Source organism: Rhinolophus ferrumequinum, chromosome 7 (assembly GCF_004115265.2).
Source record: "Rhinolophus ferrumequinum isolate MPI-CBG mRhiFer1 chromosome 7, mRhiFer1_v1.p, whole genome shotgun sequence".
NCBI classification, from domain to species: domain Eukaryota; kingdom Metazoa; phylum Chordata; class Mammalia; order Chiroptera; family Rhinolophidae; genus Rhinolophus; species Rhinolophus ferrumequinum.
The window spans coordinates 36,773,252-36,784,476 of record NC_046290.1 but is presented as its reverse complement, the minus strand read 5'-3'; the positions used below and the strand labels follow the sequence as shown (position 1 = coordinate 36,784,476).

Here is an 11,225-nt window from a genome sequence, read left to right as displayed (position 1 = left end):
ATGGTGTAAAATCAGCTCTGGAAATTAAGGTAGTATATTCTGAACCAGCAAGCCTATTATTACAATCTATGAATAGGTTTGCATACATATGGGGAGCAAAGATCACCCCCAGGTTTATTCATGAATGGGAGGATTATGTAATTCTTCATTTTTACCCCCAGCCCTTATTCCAGCCTTGACAACCTTGGGGCAAAGTCTACTTTCACTTTTGAGAAACATGCCTGGGCTTGCCTTGAACTGTTTAAAGAATCAAAAAGAGAAGACATAGAGGGGATTTTCCATTCTACTCTGTAGTGCCAATGAAGCCTACTTTCTATTACATTATATTGGAAGTATTTGGGACAGAATATCTTTGAAAATGTTTGTTTGACATCTTGAATACCTAAATGTGATAGTGGACTGGATCAAACCCTTTTTCTAAGTAACTCCCAGGGGTTTATTAATATGGTATTCTAAATAGCACTGGAATTTACTATCAAGAAACTGTTTACCGCATCTTGTTAATTTAGATAACAAGTTTTGTCTACTGTTAATTAACATAATTTGGATTATCTACTAAAATATACATAGAGAGAATAGTTACTTAAATTCTCTAAAGTCCCAGTGTGGGGACAGAGCCAGGAGTGGTTTCCAGGCTCTCGGCCTCACATGGAAAGGTGCTGGCTCAGGTAGTAAATGGCCATCAACTGTGATTGGATGGCCATCAGCTGTGGCTAGTTGGCCGTCAGCTGTAACCAGTGAGCCATTGGCAACTAATATAACTGCTGTGGCTGCGCTAGCAAAAAATGGGGGCTAGCAAGAAGATGGTGGCTGAGCTAGCAAGCGCGGATTGCAGTTAGCACGGCAGATTGCAGCTAGCAAGTGGGGTTGGTTGGTTGGCAGAAGTGGACATTAGGTTGCGGATAGTGTGGCTCCTGCTTCCTGTGTCTCCAACCCAGCCGCTAGTGAGAATATAGTGGTATGACTCCCCTATCTATGGCTCTGTAGGTGTTCTTTTTTGGTTTCACCATGTCCTGCGTTCTTATGTGGGGGGTGGGGAACTGAGACCCTGCATGACACCCCGAATAACACATGGCACAGCGAGCAGCGTACGGTGCCGGCCAAAGCTCTCTGAAGGGTGCTGGAGCAGTTTGTGCACTGAACACTCAGTCTCAGGAAGACCAGGAGGAGCAGCTGCCTGAGAGCTGGACCCCCGTGGAGGGGTGGGAAGACGAGGACGGTTCCCCAACCAGCATAGGCCAGAGAAAGCGAAGTTCGTTGTGGCCCTGTGGGTTGGGAAGTTCTTGCTGAGGCAGCCCAGATGCAGAACTTGTAGTCCCAAGAGGAAACGCTTGCTGAGCCCTCCATGGGAGCTGAGGGTGAGGTCAAGACCGTCCCTCACCCCCAGGACAGCCCTAGCAAATGACTATGGACTATGGGGAATTGCCTTCCATCCCTGATTTAATGGACCGCTTGACTATTTGCTTGGGAACATACCACCATGCAGTGGAACTGGCGGATGTTTGCTTTTGTGTCTTGACCGGACACCATCGAGAATATGTAAGCACCTTGACTGTGAGTCGCTGTTGTTCTAGCATGGTGCCCTGAGAGGCCCTGGCTGTGCCAAGGAAGTCGGGCTGTGCCCAGAGAGAGTGTCAATGCCCTGAGAGCCCTTGCTGAGCCCAGGAGGTCTGGCTGTGCCCAGAGAGAGTGGCAGTGCCCTGAGAGGCCCTGGTTGTGCCTGGGGAGGCTGGTGGTACCCTAAGAAGCCCAGGAAGTCTGGCTGTGCCCAGAAGGCCTGGTGGTGCCCTGAGAAACCCTGGCTGTGTGCCCAGAGAACCTGGCTGTGTCCAAAATATTGCATTCACCTCCAGGCTCCTCGCACAGGGCCCCTCGCGGAAGATGCTTGTCACGTATATTGTGAGGCGAAACCCTGTAGGGGTGGAGTGTGGGGACAGAGCCAGGAGTGCAGTTTCCAGGCTCTTGACCTCACGTGGAAAGGTGCTGGCTCAGGTAGTAAACAGCCATCAACTGTGATTGGATGGCCATCAGCTGTGGCTAGTTGGCTGTCAGCTGTAACCAGTGAGCCATTGGCCACTAATATAAGTGCTGTGGCTACGCTAGCAGAAAATGGGGGCTAGCAAGAAGATGGGGGCTGAGCTGGCAAGCACGGATTGCAGCTAGGATGGCGGGTTGCAGCTAGCAAGTGGGGTTGGTTGGTTGGTTGGCAGAAGCAGACGGCAGGTTGAGGATAGTGTGGCTCCTGCTTCCTGTGTCTCCAACCCAGCTGCCAGTGAGAATACAGTGGTATGACTCCCCTACCTATGGCTCCGTGGGTGTTCCTTTCTGGCCTCACCGTGTCCTGCGTTCTTATGTGGAGGGCAGGAGCTGAGACCCCGCATGGCACCCTGCATGACACCCAGTTTCCCCACCTGTAAAAGGGGATTGACAATATCCCCCCTCAGAATTGCTGTAGTATTAAATAAGTTATTACTATTTCAAAATACTACACATGGTGCCTTGCACATCAGTGCTCAATAAATGTTACATGGTCATTACAGCAAGAACACATGGTGTTCCTGGATTAGCAAAACTGAATAGCAAGATGGGGACATAGGAAGCTGAGCCTTGTTTTAGGTCACTTGCCTATCCTCCCTTCATCCTACCAATCCCCCCCTACCTCAGAAGGCCTTGGACTGACTCTCTCATCACCAGGGCAGCCAGGTAGCTTAAAGAGCCATTGGACCATGCATTTTGCTTATTCTCCTAGGGATAAGAATTGATCGATGATTTCCATTGCAAAACTGTAATTAACACCAAAAGCACTTTCAACACCACTTAGGGTCAAAGGTGGCCCACATTGTCTAACAACGGCCCTCAGACAGCTAACTGCGCTTCTGGAACATTCCACGAGATGGCGCCCTTGCTTTCCAGTGTGGCAACTTGAAGGCAAGCGTATGCCAGGCACTGGTCTCGGTCTGAAGGGTTAAGGGCCCGACTTCTGACAAAGGCCCGGCCTAAGGTGACAGGCAGAGGCCACACTGGCCTAAGTGGGACTCAGCTAGGGTCAGCCGATCGGCCCTAGCCGGAGTCCGCCTACTGCAGAAGCAGGGCTGAGCTCCAACACCCTGCTCTGAGCGCCCTTGCCTTTCGCTGGCATTGCCTCCCCGTCGTGCCCCCATCTAGACCGTAACTCGTGGGGTAAAAGCGGCAGCACCGCCGATTTCCAGTGGGCCAGGGCGCGGTGTCCCGCGTCCGTGCAGTGGACTCCGGCACGCTCACACCTTGACACTAGAGGCGTCAGGTGTGGGGAGGTCAGCAAGGGCCGTGTGGGGGAAGGGACTTGCGAGTACAGAAGCACCCTGCCGGGCTGCCACCAAAGCACAGCCTGGCCACCGGGAGCGTGGGCGCGGGGAGAGGGCGAGGCCGAGGGGAGGGTGGGAGGGGGACAGGCCTCAGCCCTCGGGTTTCTATTTCAAACCCCAAAGTGCGGAGCCTTCTAAAAAAAATGGGGTGGCTGCCCGGCGACTGCCGGACGCTTGTCCTGGGCTCCCCGTCCCAGTGAGCGCCCGACGCTGCCGCTGCACCGCCTGCGCCGCCCTGGGCCACCAGCTCAGGCCGGCGGGTCGCGCCCGCCGGGGGGCGGGGCGTCGTCCGTGACGTCGCATCCCGTTTGGAGTCTCCGCCCCGTTCTCGGCCCGTATAAAGCCTTCGCCCGGCGTTCGCACTCGCACAAGTGGACGAGGGAGCGGGCGTGCGTGTTTGGAGGTGGCTGGGGCTCGAGGGCTAGGGCCAGCTCGGACGTGAGTCCGCGCCCTGGAAGCGGCAGCAGGCGGCCGGGCGACGATGGAGCTCTTGCGGACTATCACCTACCAGCCGGCCGCTAGCACCAAGATGTGCGAGCAGGCGCTGGGCAAGGCTTGCGGCGCGGACTCGAAGAAGAAGCGGTCGCAGCAGACCCCCGAGGAGCCGCAGCCCCCGCAGCCCCAGGCGCAGGTGCCGCCGGCGGCCCCGCACCACCATCATCACCACTCGCACTCGGGGGCCGAGATCTCGAGGATTATCGTCGACCCCACGACGGGGAAGCGCTACTGCCGGGGCAAAGTGCTGGGCAAGGTGAAGAGCGACAGGCTCCCGGCTGCCAGGCGGGAGGGAGGTCTGCCCGGACATTCCCCGAGCCGGGCTGGACCCCGAGTCGACGCGCGCCGCCGCTCCTGGGTTTTTGGGGAGACTGATCCCGGCGCGACGGGGGCTGCTCACCTGCGCTCCTCTGGCTTTTGTGCGCTGACAGCGCCGGCTTGGCTTTACATCCTAAACCCATGGCAGCTCTGTTTGCCTCCCGCAGCTCAAAGAAATTGATCTTGAAGCCAGAAACGAGGGCTTTCTACACCAGACCCTTCTCCCTCCACCTGTTTCCTAGAGAATTTTCTTGACAATGTCTTCAGACATTATTTCTCATCTCCCCAACCCCAAACCCCTCCCTAAAGCTCCTCTTCGTAAAGGGAGAAAGAAACAGATTTAACTAAGTATTTTCAGGAATGCTTTTCTTTTCATGAAGGAGCTCTTAAAAAGTAAACTGCATCCCTCTGTCCACCCCCCCCCCCAATATTTTTATCTTTTTTCCTTATATTTATTTATTTATTTAAAAAATATATCTGCCGTCCATTTTTCTGCCATACTCAATTCCTTCTCGGCTTTGTTTCTTTTCAGGGTGGCTTTGCAAAATGTTATGAGATGACAGATTTGACAAACAACAAAGTCTATGCTGCAAAAATTATTCCTCACAGCAGAGTAGCTAAACCTCATCAAAGAGAAAAGGTGTGTATGACTGTTGAGTAAAATATTTTCTTTGTGTGCAGGATGGCCCTTCCCTGTTAGGAAAAATATCTTCTGCATGTGTAAGCAACTGGCTTTTCATAGGTGAAGGGAGACTAAACAGCCTTATCTTGCTTTTTCTTTTAGATTGACAAAGAAATAGAGCTTCACAGAATTCTCCATCATAAGCACGTAGTGCAGTTTTACCACTACTTTGAAGACAAAGAAAACATTTACATTCTCTTGGAATACTGCAGTAGAAGGGTAAGTGTTAAGTCCTATTTCAGTGCATTTACTTCCCCCAAACTGAGATGGCATTCAAATTGCATTTAATCTGGGATTGTAGTTGTGGAGGTAATTATTATACTGCAACATTAACTTTCATTGCTCATCCTGCAAAAGGAAACTACTGATTTTGAGAACTTTGTTTGACAGACTCTCTTTTTTCCTTATCTTCCTAGTCCATGGCTCATATCTTGAAAGCAAGAAAGGTGTTGACTGAGCCGGAAGTCCGATACTACCTCAGGCAGATTGTGTCTGGACTGAAGTACCTTCATGAACAAGAAATCTTGCACAGAGATCTCAAACTAGGTAAGCCCTCACTCCAGATGCTGACTTTTGTCTTAGAGGTGTTTTTTTCTTCTGTCTCTTCCTTTTTTTGTACGAATGTTCTTAATTGGGATCTAGCCTATGCAGTCTTTCTTGCTTTTGAATGGGTGACTTTAATATTAAACTACTGACTGCCTGCCTCCAAAATTGATTTGTGTGTACTTGGTTAGAACACCTTTTCAAAGGGATTCAAGTTTGTTGTGTTTTATCACCTAGGCAACTTTTTTATTAATGAAGCCATGGAACTAAAAGTTGGGGACTTCGGTTTGGCAGCCAGGCTGGAACCCTTGGAACACAGAAGGAGGTAAGAGTCAGAACAGTACATCCTATAGGGTATTGTGCAGATTAAATGTGCCCTTATTATTTTCCAGTTAATGTTTCAGAGAAGGTCAGTTGATGCTGAAATTCTATAAACCACAACAATGTTAACTAAAGAAAACACTTACTAATTGCCCACTATGGACCAGGCCAGAGTATCTTATGCCTATATGTTAATTATGAAAGAAATCTGTCTAATGTTTGCCTGATATGTATAAAAATGTCATGCTGTACTTGGTCTCAGTTGATTAAAAACCCTGTCATGTTGGCTGAAAAAATTGTACATGCACTAAAATAAAATCACTTGGTCAAATGTCAATTGTTCAAATGCCAAAAAAAGTCAAATGTTTCCAAATAAAAATTCAACATAGTACTTTCAAGGTTTTAGCCAGAGAACTAAATTTAAACAAAATAGTTCCTAATGAGAGCTTCATATTTTGTCGTTCTAGGACAATATGTGGTACCCCAAATTATCTCTCCCCTGAAGTCCTCAATAAGCAAGGACACGGCTGTGAATCAGACATTTGGGCTTTAGGCTGTGTAATGTAAGTAAATACTCCAAAATGATCAAAAAGCAAATTTCATTTTAGATTTTAACACTTGAAAAGAGTTGGTTTATGACCATTTCTAAAGAAGTGTTTCCTTTCACATAGGTATACAATGTTACTAGGAAGACCCCCATTTGAAACTACAAATCTGAAAGAAACTTACAGGTGCATAAGAGAAGCAAGGTATACAATGCCGTCTTCGTTGCTGGCTCCTGCTAAGCACTTAATAGCTAGCATGTTGTCCAAAAATCCAGAGGATCGGCCCAGTTTGGATGACATCATTCGACATGAATTTTTTTTGCAGGTTGGTATGTTTCTTGAGCCCTTTTATTACATCCTACTGATCCCAATTACCCAGCAGTTTACTGAACGTCTTTTCTGATACTCCACAGGGCTTCACTCCAGACAAACTGTCTTCTAGCTGTTGTCATACAGTTCCAGATTTCCACTTGTCAAGCCCAGCTAAGAATTTCTTTAAGAAAGCAGCTGCTGCTCTTTTTGGTGGCAAAAAAGACAAAGCAAGATATATTGACACACACAGTAAGTTGTAAAACTTCTCTGGCTCTTCTGTATCCAATGTTTAAATTTTAGAAGTTAGTTAAAAGAGGTGTATATATTAGCATAATTTAGTCCAGTATCTTTGTATACGATTGAACTTTATATAGCATAATAAATCCACATGTGAATTGTGGGTAATAGCTTTTTGTGTCATATGCATTAAAGTAGGCTTCTTGCATAATTCCAGCTGATGGCAATGATAAAAATGTTGTTTTTGCCTTGGATGCTCATAACTGGTTATTAATTCAAAAGAAGGAAATATTGCTAGCTCTGTTCCTATGTCGTTAGGATATAATAACACTCGTAATTCTTTCCCTTGATTTACAGATAGAATTTCTAAAGAAGATGAAGAAATTTACAAGCTTAGGCATGATTTGAAAAAGACTTCAATAACTCAGCAACCCAACAAACATCGGACGGATGAGGTATGCCAGAAAAGAGCAAAATCGATATAAACACTGTATATCATTTTCATTCTTTGTTAACTATCACTTGGACTGCGGCACTCACGGCTCAATCATGTTGCGTTTACTTAATTTTCTTCCAATCCTTGAAAAGGAAAGATTTTTGTCTTAGTTTAGCAATGTATGCGGTTGAGTTACTGCGCTATCTTTTACCTGGCTTGTGTCCATTGCTTCTTGATCAGCTTTCCCAGCAATTGCCATAATCTCATCTGAACCTAGAATTCTCAACCTTAAATGAATTTCAGATGCTTGCCTCATTGCCTGACTCTTCTCCTTCCTAGGAGCTCCAGCCACCTAGCACGACAGTGGCCAGCTCTGGAACCCCCGCAGTCGAGAACAAGCAGCACATTGGAGATGCGATCCGGATGATAGTTAGAGGGACTCTTGGCAGCTGCAGCAGTAGCAGTGAATGTAAGTGGTGGTCAACACCATTTTAAGTTATGACATTACACACGCCAGTGCCCAGTGCAAAGGAACTGAAGTACTCCTATATTGAAGTGACTAACTGAATGTAGAGGAAACAGAAGGAGAGGAATTGAAAGAAGACAAGGAACAATTTTGAGTTCTATGTCCTTAGAATTAGTGGAGGGAAACTGAGCATCTACCAAAGCCTAAGGTGTGTTGTTGTTGTTAATTATTCTACAAATTTCTCTGACTTTTCAGGCCTTGAAGACAGTACCATGGGAAGTGTGGCAGACACAGTGGCAAGAGTCCTTCGAGGATGTTTAGAAAACATGCCGGCAGCTGACTGTATTCCCAAAGAGCAGCTGAGCACTTCCTTTCAGTGGGTCACCAAATGGGTCGATTACTCTAACAAATACGGCTTTGGGTACCAGCTCTCAGACCACACTGTAGGTGTCCTTTTCAACAACGGTGCTCACATGAGCCTCCTTCCGGACAAAAAGTAAGTGTATCTAATTAATGAAGTCCTGTCAGTTCTTTTGTCTTGCACTGAAGAAATCTGAAAACAGTGACTAACTCCTGTTTTTTTCCTCTTCTCTCCCTACCGTTCATGTTTTTTAGAACAGTTCACTATTATGCAGAGCTTGGCCAATGCTCTGTTTTCCCAGCAACAGATGCTCCTGAACAATTCATTAGTCAAGTGACGGTGCTGAAATACTTCTCTCATTACATGGAGGAGAACCTTATGGATGTAAGTAGTGCGGCTTTTCAGCAGTGATATTTGTAGTCCGCAGACCAGTAGCATCTGCATAGCCTCAAAGCTTGTTAGAAATGCAGATTCTCATGTCCTGCGCTATATCCGCTGAATCAGAATCTCTGGGTAATGGGGCCAGGAATTTCTAGGCCATTCTGATGCTTGCTTAAGTTGGAGAAGTGTTCGCTTTTTGAAGAATTAAGTGCACACTGCAAAATTTTTATAGGCACTAACTCTCCCAATCTTTTCCAGGGTGGAGATCTACCTAGTGTTACTGATATTCGAAGACCTCGGCTCTACCTCCTTCAGTGGCTAAAATCTGATAAGGCCTTAATGATGCTTTTCAATGATGGCACCTTTCAGGTGAATAAACCCTTCAACAAATTGCATGTTCGGTCCTAAACAATTATTTTTACCTAGCCAATTTAGTCATTGACTAAATTTTTGTAATTCGTAATGTAATATTTAGAGCAGCGGTGTCCAAACTGCGGTCCGCAATTCATTTTTTATTGGCCCACAGCAAATTCCAAAAATATATTTAGTTTACTTAAATAAACCAGGTGAGGCAATACGCACTTCACCTCGAGTGAGTGGCCCGGCTGTTTGTGTATTTTACCGCATATGGCCCTTGGTAAAAAACGTTGAAAAAAGTTTGGACACCCCTGATTTAGAGAGAGATCTAATATCTATGTCTAATTTTTAAAGGTGAATTTCTACCATGACCATACAAAAATAATCATCTGTAGTCAAAATGAAGAATACCTTCTTACATACATCAATGAGGACAGGATATCTACAACGTTTAGACTGACAACTCTGCTGATGTCTGGCTGTTCGTTAGAATTAAAAAATCGAATGGAATATGCCCTGAACATGCTCTTACAGAGATGTAACTAACAGACTTTGTGAATGGACCCTATGGGACTCCTCTTTTCCACTGTGAGATCTACAGGGAAGCTAGTAGAATGATCTACAGTATGTTGAAGAAGATGGACAGGTGGTGGTACGAAAACAATTCCTCTGTGACCTGTTGGACTGGGTTGAGCCAGACCAGGCTGAGGCATGCAGTTCTTGACTTTGGACAATCTGAGAGTGAACCAGAATGCAGTTTTCCTTGACATACCTGTGTTAAAAGGTTTTTCAGACAATTTCACAGAAAGGTGCATTGACTCTTCTCTCTGTTGAGAGCATTTCAGACAGAGGACTTGGAACTGTGAATATACTTCCTGAAGGGGAGGGAGAAGGGAGGAAGCTCCCAGGTTGTTTAAAGCCTGTAATCGAAGCAGCTTTTGGCTGCTTAACTGTGAACTATGGCCATATATAATTTTTTTTGGTTAATTTTTGAAGACACTCGTGGCTGGAAAAGTGCATTCCTTGTTAATAAACTTTTTATTTATTGCAGCCCAAAGAGCAGTATTTATTATCACAATGTTTTCTTGTTTTGTTTTTTTTTATGTTGACCATTTTAAACTGTTGGCAATAAATAAAGAGTATGGAAAAGCAAAAACAGTCGTCTCCTGTGTTTGGTATGTGCATCACCACATCACAACTTTCTTTGGTCATGGATTCTTAGCACTCTGGCAATACACAGTATGGAAGTATACTATAAAGTTAGAGCTTTAATTTTCCAATAATAGTTTCTAGGAAGTCAATCTTTAATACTGGAAATATAGTCATACAATCCCTGGGTAGATCTAGCTTGAGAAGAGTAGAGCAAAAACACCGCTCTTGTTAGAAACAAATACAGGCTTCCTATTAAACCTAAAACCAATTTCTCACTGGAGTATTTCCTCAAAACTTGTTTAGCTTGCAGCTGAAAGCTAGTGTAATCCTGTGTAAACAGACCTCTGCTATTAAGTGTCAGGTACAGGAAGTTTATGTTAACATGGGCAAAACTCTGCGTTATAATACTTGTACCACCTAAACGTATTACTCAGCTGAAACCTGCCTAAACACTTCCAGTGCCGCTGGCAGGACGACCAAAGAATTCCAGTACTGGGAAGTACTTTGTAAATAAGTCATTTTATTTTCCTTTTGGTGCATGGTGGATGAGGCATGGTATGTGAACCAAGCTATGGTGTTTAAACTATTAAATAATCCAACAGGAAAATCTGAGGTTTTCCTCTTCCAGCGGCATCTACTCTTTGATGAGTGTAAAAAGTTGCTCTTCCTGTTACTCCGAACTTATAGTGACCTATATAAGATGCAAATACTTTTTTGTTCAATTGTAATCCTACTATAAGGAAAATACTGTTCTGAGAAAAACAGCACTCACGTGCATTAGGCTCTGTTTACACTGGGACCCGTACAGTTTACTGTAGAGACGGTGACTGTACTTCTGTATTTCTCCAAAGTTACTCTGCACCTGGTATGTTTAATAAAAATCAAATCTGGAGAATTTGTAGTGAATATTCCAAAGGTCCTACGTTCACTCCCGCTGGCCATATACAATGTGAGTCTTTGTTAAATGGCTTTATAATAATAGCTGAATAAAACTGGATGATTACACAAATAGTTGGGTGTGCAAAAGTAGAACCGATTTTTATTCTTACAATCCGAGAAGAAGAAATAGGAGTTTGCAAATCGTAAAAAAATGTTCTTTCATTTTGGGTTTCACATTGTAAGATTGTATATTACTTCACAGTTTCAAAATATGCACTCATCCATTCTTGTATATATTGAGGATCAGGGCGGCATTGTGATTGTAGAGTAAACCAGTGCCTCTCCCAGCCCTCAAGGAAATGACTGCGAAGTGGAGGAGACAGTGCATTTGCTTAG

The 11,225-nt window shown here is 45.2% G+C and overlaps 1 protein-coding gene across 1 annotated transcript; it reads left to right on the top strand.

Annotated features, from left to right (window-relative positions):
• Window positions 1-3,600: 3,600 nt before the first annotated feature.
• On the top strand, window positions 3,601-9,954 carry PLK2 (polo like kinase 2). Its single transcript, XM_033111193.1, has 14 exons — window positions 3,601-4,095; window positions 4,690-4,797; window positions 4,942-5,058; window positions 5,256-5,385; window positions 5,620-5,707; window positions 6,171-6,266; window positions 6,375-6,573; window positions 6,662-6,809; window positions 7,155-7,252; window positions 7,573-7,702; window positions 7,955-8,195; window positions 8,315-8,444; window positions 8,700-8,810; window positions 9,153-9,954. The coding sequence occupies exons 1-14, from the start codon at window positions 3,826-3,828 to the stop codon at window positions 9,342-9,344; spliced, it is 2,058 nt and encodes a 685-aa protein (XP_032967084.1). The 5' UTR covers window positions 3,601-3,825; the 3' UTR covers window positions 9,345-9,954.
• The last annotated feature ends 1,271 nt before the right edge of the window (window positions 9,955-11,225 follow it).